General features: G+C 43.6%; 2 protein-coding genes across 2 annotated transcripts in view; one reads left to right on the forward strand and one right to left on the reverse strand.

Moving 5' to 3' along the window:
- The window catches only part of LOC106114256 (glucose dehydrogenase [FAD, quinone]), a 64,431-nt gene extending 57,367 nt beyond the window's left edge, over positions 1-7,064 (reverse strand). Inside the window, exon 1 of the mRNA XM_013307378.1 lies at positions 6,883-7,064. The gene's annotated coding sequence lies outside the window, so the exon portion shown is untranslated. The remainder of the gene's footprint in view (positions 1-6,882) is intronic.
- On the forward strand, positions 968-6,887 carry LOC106114251 (solute carrier family 22 member 5). Its single transcript, XM_013307372.1, has 7 exons — positions 968-1,489; positions 2,788-2,953; positions 3,279-3,379; positions 3,954-4,105; positions 4,424-5,041; positions 5,350-5,561; positions 5,786-6,887. Exons 1-7 carry the CDS (start codon positions 1,314-1,316, stop codon positions 5,996-5,998), a joined length of 1,638 nt encoding a protein of 545 aa, XP_013162826.1. The 5' UTR covers positions 968-1,313; the 3' UTR covers positions 5,999-6,887.
- Positions 7,065-9,704: the final 2,640 nt, after the last annotated feature.

The following is a 9,704-nucleotide window of genomic DNA, read 5'->3' on the forward strand; positions in this document are numbered from 1 at the left end:
CAAGCCAAAATTGTAACAACAATGCATATAGATTTAATGTGATGTGTTCATACATATTATACATCCTACATTGTTGCAAACCCATTATTTATTTACATGTCCAATATAATATCGACACAAAAAATCTAAGGTCAGGTACTTGCTTTTTAAATAATCTTCGGAAGCAGAACTTCTTTTTAAAAATAAGATTATTTCACCTTTGAGGGAAAAAAGAAGAGAACCAGAATTAGACCTCCATCACGCACTGCTCCGACGACATTACTTCCAGTTGTCGGGTGTGTTGTATGTTGTCGTAGTGTTGCACGGGGGTGACCCGCAATTCGTGCAAAACGAACATTTCCCTAGTTTTATAGAAAAGGCTATCTAGCTGCGATATCGTTGAATAGTAAAATATATAGGTAAATAAATACTCATATGTACATTCATCGTGATCATTGTTTATCGTTTAACATAACAGTAAAGTGTTGACTGTGGCAGTGGGACGCCGCGCCGTCGCTGACGATGCGCGGACGTCTTGCCGACGTCGACGGCGAGGGCCATACACTGCTGTACAAACGATCAAAGCAACAAATTATGTTTTCAGTACACAACAGTTTATTTGTTTAGTTTTTCATGACACGCGGTGAGGTAGGCCGCCTTGCTTGTTATCAGATAAGAAGGGAGCGGCAGCGCGCGAGTCGAGCCCGGCCGCACACCGCAGCCCACCACGCAGAACCTCTTCTACCGCACCGCACTGCGGTTCTACTTATTCAAGGCTTGTATTTGTTTTTAAATTTGATTTATGTTATTTAACAGTAAATAACTTTACAGAATTTTAATATTGATTATCCGTAAATATTAAATATATTTGACTAAAAAAATATTTATGCTTTTTCAAATTTTAAGATTTTCCGCGGGCGAAATTTCTCCTATTTAAAATAGTGTTGTGATGCGTATTGCATATGTAATGTAATGTAATGACAGGTCGTGGACGATGCACAGCGGCAAGCGACAAGCGACAAGCGACAAGCGACAAGCGACAAGCGACAAGCGACAAGCGACAAGCGACAAGCGGCAAGCGACAAGCGGACTGTAGCAAGTCGTCTCTTGCATTCGCTACTCGCTCCTTCAATATTACAAACATTCATAAAATTATTCAGTTAACAAGTACAATTGATCGATTTTTTGCATTTAATTACAGATAAAAAACAAAATAACACTGACAGTGTCGATATTTTCTTATCGGGAGCCGAGCCGTGTTGGAAAAAACAAAAATAAGTATTATCCGAGACTCCGTGTGCACTGTGCTGCGCTAGTTCACAGAGCGCGTCACAATGAGCGGCACGCCCGGCGCTGAGGCAGGCGGGGCGCAGGTAGACGCGGCGCTGGCGCGGCTAGGCTCCTGTGGCCCGCACCACATGCTCACGCTGAGCCTGCTGGCGCTCGTCTACGCCACCAACGCCGTCTACAACGTGAACTATGTGTTCGCCGTCGAGGAGGTAGGCTACAGGTAGGTGTTTTGTGACCTATTGGAACTAACTAAATCTCAGGATATACCAAGTGAATGTACTAAATAAAAAAGTCGACATTAACCAAGATCACATAACTTTACGGACTTTTTAGAGTTTTATGCAATATACCTTGTACATATCTAATAACGTAAAATGAAAGCTAACTCCATATCATGCTGATGAAAATGCAATATTTTACATTCCGTGTCATTGCAAATCTAAGATATTATTATTGCACAACTCCTCCAACAATACCCCCAACATACCCCAACAATACCCCCAACTTACCCCCAACATACGCCTTAAATGATAGGAATTGTCTTATAGACAATAATAATAATAATAAAATCCATTTACAAAGATAAAATAAAAAGTTATTGCTAAAAGACGGAATTGACTTTTAATATTTTATTTATATACTTATTACTATATATAATCTTATCATCGTATCGTATTCAATCGTGACCAATTTTACCATAAACTTCTTTTACAATGTATCACATCGTAATGTTTGTTAAGAGTTCTTACGATAAGTCAACGCTACGGTTAATATGTAACAAATGTATTGTGTATGTATGTATGTATGTATGTACCTATCTGGTGATGGTGGTTATGTTGCTGCGTTACATTACCTTAACTAAGTGACCGCATAATATTTATCAACATGTAGCAAACTGCTCCGACATTCTTTACATTTAGTTTCATCTACGTTAAAGCTGCCCGAGTTCACCGCATTCTATTCTATTCTATTGTGTTGTATTGTATTGTATTGCACTTCACGGCTCCACAAGCAATTAATGTCATAATGCATTATACTACAAAATTCTTAAGGAACGCTACATCGCATATAGGTCTTGTGTCGTACAAATATGAACTGATTAAATTTACAGATAGGTTTCATCGTAAGATCTAGACAACTATAATCTATTTAAGAAAGGCCGAGGAATCGAAGTACCATTTTAAGAATAATTACAATTGTAGCGCAATTTAATAGCAATAGAGTCTGCCACCTTGTCTTACCTACTGCAGAGAGACTTGCTCCTCATATCAATAACCACCGTCACACATAAAACACGCGTCATGTAAAAGAAATTCCGCTTTTCGTCATTTTCTTATTAAGAAAGTATGGGACAGGGAAGTAGATTTGGGAGGAGACGTATTGAAAGAGGCAATATCCTCTTTACACAAGACCGTTTCTCCGTCAATTAAAGGTATGCAACTCATTTGTACCTGTAACCTTCGTGCAGGGTAAATATTAGCGGCACGAAAACATTTTGTCTGATGTTAACTGGTACAGATGTGCGGCAACGGAGTGCGCGGCGCCAGCGGAAGGATGGCGCAACGGGACAAGCCTGTTGCGGGCGGGCCCCGAGCGCCAGTGCCGCTGCGCACACCCCAGCACGGGCCGTGACCACGCCTGCACACACTTCATCTACGACAACCCGCACAGCTTCGTCGCTGAGGTAACAATTCTCTACACCCATGAATTAGCTAAATTCATCGACACTTGTCGCATGCACGTCACAGTGGTCCAGCCAATATCGTTCGTTTTGGGATCGTTTCGATTACCGATTCGAAGAAAAACGTCCAAGCGTCTCCTATTCTAGTACTTCGCCAGTTGTATTGAAAAGTTTGTATTGTTTATACTATTTTTGTTAACGTTTTTATAATATACACGTGAAGTTTTATTGTTCACCATATGAATGTATTGCACAGCGCGTGTGTCGCACAAAGAGAGACCGCGTGTCGCGGCGCATGTCATAACTAACAGCTAAAATTTCTTAACAGTTCTCATTGGCGTGCGAGGAGTGGAAGCCGCCGCTGGTGGGCACGGCGCACATGCTCGGCAACATGGTCGGTCTGCTGCTGCAGGGACAAATCTCCGACAGGTACGTGCCGACTGTTTGCACTGGCCGCACACAACGTTGCCAAATACAGCACACATTCCATTCATGAACTTTATATTGTTTAGCCTACTTAACTAGACACTTTATTCAGAGCAAAACTTTAAAGTTTGTAGTAAGTACTGTGTGTGGTTTTAGATTATTGTAATTGCATTTTCGTTTCCGAAATTCTTTTACTTTTAATAAAAAGCGATATATCTCGATGTGTGTGTGCACGTTTTGTGTAAGTGTGTACATTTTGAAGTCGGTATCCGTTCATAAAGACGTGATGTAGAAACATGATATGCACATGTTATTATCTTCTTTACTTCACCGCATGGGAAAAGTTGCAGAATTTGTTTGGTACAATGATGGCTATGTGCCTTGTCTATTTCTCTATATATCCTTCGATAAATACTAGGAGACTACTATTACATATTGCTGTTCCAAAACCCTGTCTTCTAAACTCAATAAAGTGACTTCGCGAGGAGACCAATGGGCCAACTAGGAATTAGTTATTTATCGTTTACTGTCCGGAACACAAATAGCACGGGTTAGCTGAGGTAGTGGTGTGACGCAGGTTCGGGCGCAAGGCGGCGGCCGTGGGCGCAGGCGGCGTGGGCGCGGCGTTGGGCCTGGCCAAGAGCTGGGCACCCTCCTTTTGGCCGTACGTCGCGCTGGAGGGGCTCGAGGCCGCCTTAGGGGACGCGTTCTCGCCCATTTTCATGTTGAGTTAGTTGCTATTTTATTTCCTCCGTAGATTAAAAAAAATCCGTAAGTTTAGAACTTTGAGAGTTCAAAAGCACAAAGAGAATTAGTTATGAATAATTAACTAGTGACAATATAATCTTTAAGTTCATTTAAAAAGTAATTAGGAATAACTGGAGAGAATAGATATACGCGGTGGAATATTGTTTCCGCATTTGGCGGTTACGAATATGCCCTCAAATACTGATCCGTGCTTATGTACTCGTACAAGCAAATCGTTTGCTGATTTTTGTTAGTTAAGGTCCTATCAGTACTAGGTAACAAAACATTGTACATTTTTAGGTATAGAAATGGTAGAGAAGAGACGTGCGGTATTGTACCAGATGATCTTGCTGAACTGCTACACGGGTGGGCTGGTTGCGCTGCCGTTCGTGGCGCGCGCAGTGCCCTACTGGCGCAGCTTTCTGCGCCTACTCTACGCCCCCACGCTCCTCATACTCACCTACTCCTTCTTTCTGGACGAAAGCATACGATGGTTGTTCAGTAAGGGAAAGCGCGAGGAGGCGATCAAGTTGATACAAAAAATTGCCAGAAGAAACAACGTGAAGGTGGACGACGCGCTTTTAACTAAATTGGAATACGGCAACGACGACTCGGCGCCGCAGATGAGCGATAGGCGGCTTCTGATAAAGACTTTCAGGTCGAAGATAATGTTGCAACGGTTTGCAGTGTGCACGGCGTGGTGGTTTACCATCACGCTCATCAACTACGGCATGATGATCAGCGCGGTGCTCATCGACGGTGACAAGTACCTCAACTTTGCTTTGCTAATGCTGATGGACGTGCCGGCCAACCTGCTGTGCTGGCTGGCGCTCGCACGCTGTCGCCGCCGACTGCCGCTGATTATCTCCTTCACCCTGGGCGGCTTGTTCTGTATATTGCACTCTGTTCTTCTAAACGGTTCGAATTTGTCATTCATTAATGAAGCAAACTGTATTTAGATCTTTAAAACTTTAAAAAAACCAATGTTTAGCGACGACATACATACATTCTTCACCCACAAAAGAACATACGGTTTTCTGGACGTTAGAAGATAAACATCGGTACATGTAAACTCCATAAACTCCTAATGCGTGCTTCGAGGCCAACAAAGAAAACGTAGAACATGGAGAGAAAAGGAAATACCTTAATAACTGATACCTAATAATACTAATCAATAGTAATAATACTAATAAAAATGACGGTTCAATGAGGTTCGTTTGCCACAGGCGGTGACGGGGAAGACGGCGCGGGCGCGGGGTACGCGTGGGCGGGGCTGGCGTTGTTCATGGCATTCGAAACCCTGGCCACGTTCTCCTACAACATCGTGTACACCTACACCTCGGAGCTGTTCCCCACGTACACGCGCAACTCGCTGCACGCGCTGTGTGCCTCCGCCGGACGTCTGGGCGCGCTACTGGCGCCGCAGATGCCCTTGCTCGTGAGCTCACATTGTATTATAAACGATATTTCACGGGACCTTCTTCTCTCCTGCACGCGCAACTCGACTTAAGAATTCTTAAGACTTGCCGGGGAAAACATTTTTTATACAAGAACATTTAACACTATTGTACAGCTCACCCAGCTGTTGAGAAACTACCGCTGAAAAATCTGCAACAATCAGACGAGTTGCATACGCTTTAACAGGCTTTTTGTTCATTGCAGATGACGTACTGGTCCGGTCTGCCGGCTATGATTTTCGGGGTGACGTCGCTTGCGTCGGGCGCTCTAACGTTGCTAATGCCAGAGACGGCTGGCACCCGGCTGCCCGACACCATCAGGGAGGCTGAGAATATCGGCAAGAACTGCCCTGTCGAGCAGGAGGAGCAGGAGCTAAAGGCGTCCGGCTCCCCGGATTCGGCGGCGAGAAAAGCGTGACGGCGCGCACTCTACCGCTGCCGCCTTCACAGACAAAGAACCAATCAACGTCAGCGAGGCTCACGCGGACAACACGAACAGGCGCACAGGACATAGTTTGATAACCAGGACGATGTAACTGTTACAAAGTAGCCGGTCGTCGCCTGTGACGTCACGCGCACTGCTCGCATTGCAAAGCAGCGAGCGCACTGGGTATCATTGTACCGGCTCGCAACTCATCTCAATTTGTACCTGCTTAGGGTACGGTTACGATTTGTGTTTCGATCCGCGAGCCGCGAGCTACTAGATACCGGGTAGTATAAGATGTAAAGTACGCGGTCTGTTGTAATGAGCAGCGAGCGTGTAAGTTTTCGTACCGTCGCATCGCTAGAACCTTTAATACCCAGTTTTGTCTCTCGATATCTAACGCGCTAACCAAACTCTAAATATATATATATATGTGCTTATCAAAGCTGCCCACTCTTGTAAGATGCTGATTTATAAAAAACCGCAATGCGAGTCTGCCCTGCCCCATCCTCTTTTTCTGGATCGATCTGTTCGTCTGTACGTTTATTGAAAGTTGGCAACTCTATTATTTAACTCGTCGTCTCTTCTCTGCTACCGTCGTCATCGTTTAAACAACGGTTCACGATATTTATGTCATTAATTCGATTCGCACGTGAAGGCATGCCGAAGCGATCGCCCGCATCGCGCGACACGTTCGCGAACATGCTCAAACGACCCGAGACCACGAGCACTGCGATGTTTCAAGTTTAACGACATTATAGTGTCGATATTAGGAATCCGGTTCGCGTCGGGCGCCGCGACTCTCATCAAAACTTGCGCAGTCTACTCGTTATATATTTCCGATACGTAATAATTATGTGCACTTAATATATAGTTACCGTTGAACCATCAGCGGCGCGGCGTGCTGGTACGAGCGGCGGCGGGCGTCGAACCGGCGGCCGGCGACGGTCGACGCACTATGAGTTATCTCCCGCTTGCCAATCACTGGGATGTGGCCATGGGCACTGTCACAGCACTGCACTGCACGGCACTGCACCGGGCGGCGGGCGGCGGGCGGCCAGCGGCGGGCACGGCACGGCGGGCGGCGTGCGGGCAATACATACGGCCGCGCGGTCGGGAGGTGCGCGCGCACTGCGCCTGCGCCACTCACTACGCTGCGACGCCGGAGAGCTTTTTGCGCTAAAAAGCTCACGGACAAAAAGAAAACCTACCGGAGGCTCCCACGGCGCGGCGCCGTGCGCTTGCCTTTCTGCTTCATAATTTTATTATTTTAATTCTGTACCATTTATAAACACTTACGCAATTACTATCATTTTTATTTTTCTAGGTCTTGTCACGGCTTCAGCTTTTAGGTAGAATCATAATTTTTGATTTATAGATCTACAAAGTGGTGTTAGGTAATTTTTGAATAAATCTTACAATTTCGCCAAAAACTATTTTTGGGAACATTGATCTTGGATATTTTTTCCAAACGAGGAATCTATGAGTTGAAATATCAAGGGCCCTTACATATTATATATTCCAGTCAGTAATAAATACGAGTACATAATTTGCAGTTTATGTTTGCATATGATGCAAGAACCTTCAAGAGATTAGTTATAAAATGTCTAACTGTAAAGTCTGACATTCCGAAGTAAAGTTAGGGTGATGTGAGTTCAGTAATATTAGATCAAAGCGCCGCCGCCACCAACTTGGCCCGAAAATGTCGCTTGCGTTTGCGTCTTACAGGACAATATTATTTGATGAATGTTAAATTTGCATTGTGAAGGAATTGCAACAGTATTCTCACGCGTCCACCGAGGCGTTACCTTAATGTAGCTAAATGACAACACTGATGGACAATTTAATAATGACTTTATCTTGAGTCTTCAATAAATAAGTAAACCATATTCTAATAATGTTTATAATAAATTTAATTATTACCTCGAAGCAGAAGCATCAGATAAAATACATAATGTTTGTCTTACTGTAGTAATGTTATTGTATTATATCCGGGAAACTTGACTTACAATTGACATAACGTGGTATTTATATATTTTTATGTCCAGTAATTTGACAAAGTTCAATGTGTAAGTGCCACTTCAGATATATTTAATAAGTAACTTAATAAAACAAACATATACTTGTAGTATGTGTGCTCTTCCAGACTATGTTCTAGTTGTATACTAAATTTCAATACTAATCATTCGCATTTATAATATTAATAAGATTAGTAATCCCTATTAGTGGCATGTCTTCTAAGTCATAAATTTGTTTTTGTCTGCTGAACTTTGTGGAAAATATCGGGTCTTGTCTTCAGATAAGTGTGACACTTTCAATACTGCGACCCACAATTCTTACCGCGGCAGGTATGTTACATTAAATACATTTAGAATTATCATTCGGTCTGTTTGCAAAACGAGACTACGTTGGCTTCGCTGGGGATACCGACACAGACTGCCCCAAGGCGGGACTGGAATCGTACACTAGCTATCCCTCTTGATTCTACAGAGATCGTCATGAGCCATCACAGAACATGTCCTCATATCAGTGGGAATGGATGGAATGAATATCAAACTTGACACAATTAAACTTAATGTGAAGAATTTACAAAATTTAAAAACTAAACACTAAACTACTGCGTAAATGTAACTACTGAAATTGTACTTAAATAAAGTAAACATAAATAGTTAAAATATGCTTTAGTGTGTGTGTGTGTGTTCTTCCAGGCTATGTTCTACCTCTATATGTCAAATTTCAGCGAGATCCATGCAGCCAATATTCAAACAAATATAAATCCATCCATCCAAACATTCACATTTATAATATTAATAAGATAAGGTAATCCTTGGTATTATCGAATGTTGACAACATTTTGCAAATGTTACGTAAGTAATGTTATACGAGATCATTGCTCGACAATGAGCGAGCACTAAGTAGTTATTTCAAAAGATTCATTGTTCAAATTATGATTTAAGATCTGGTTGATTTCAACATTATTTTCAGACAAGACTTTCGCAGTCTGCATTTTAAATAAATTGGCACACAGCGAGCAAATATCTTAACTACAACACTGTTACCATGTTACTCTACTGCTGCTACTGCTCTGTATACAAGGCGACGGCCGCGGCGACGGCAACTGACGCCCCACGCAGCCATTAATTACATATCGTGACATATTTGTTTTGCCTCCGCTCCATACGTGTCTATGTAATTATTATTTTTCATAGTCACCGTGCTGTGTCCACCGCACTCAACATTTACACACGATGCTGCACTCTTGTTCATCATCATAACATAGTGAAGGGCCGGCGCCTGTTTCTGTTCAAGAACACATATACATACAAGCTTCGAACATTTTACTCGTAGTTTATAGCGTTATAACTACGAAATGTCCTATCAGTGTCGCGGCCGCGACTGCTACCGATCCGCACGCGGCCGAAGTCGCGCGGCTAGCAGCCACGTGGAAATAGGCTATAAAACGCGTAATCAGCGCTACGCTGAGCAAACAGTCCATAATTAAACAGAAGACTAAAATAATACGTTGTCGGAGTAAAACAATACTGGCGGTCACATCCCGGAGCGGTGCCGGCATTAGCGTGTTACAAGCGGTCATTAGGGCGGTGCCAGAGGGCGGGGGCGGGCGGGGGCGGGCGGGGGCGAGCCGCAGCGCGGGTACATAGTGCACTGCGGCCAGCGCTGCGTCAGACTGTGACGGCGG

This window comes from Papilio xuthus, unplaced genomic scaffold (genome assembly GCF_000836235.2).
Source record: "Papilio xuthus unplaced genomic scaffold, Pxut_1.1 DF828142.1, whole genome shotgun sequence".
Classification (NCBI taxonomy): Eukaryota; Metazoa; Arthropoda; class Insecta; order Lepidoptera; family Papilionidae; genus Papilio; species Papilio xuthus.

Excerpts from the sequence above, each read along its gene's own strand:
- LOC106114251 (XM_013307372.1), top strand. The coding sequence starts at position 1,314 with ATGAGCGGCACGCCCGGCGCTGAGGCAGGCGGGGCGCAGGTAGACGCG. Across the intron at positions 1,490-2,787 it reads GTCGAGGAGGTAGGCTACAG|ATGTGCGGCAACGGAGTGCG; the intron begins GTAGGTGTTTTG and ends TAACTGGTACAG. Across the intron at positions 2,954-3,278 it reads CGCACAGCTTCGTCGCTGAG|TTCTCATTGGCGTGCGAGGA; the intron begins GTAACAATTCTC and ends ATTTCTTAACAG.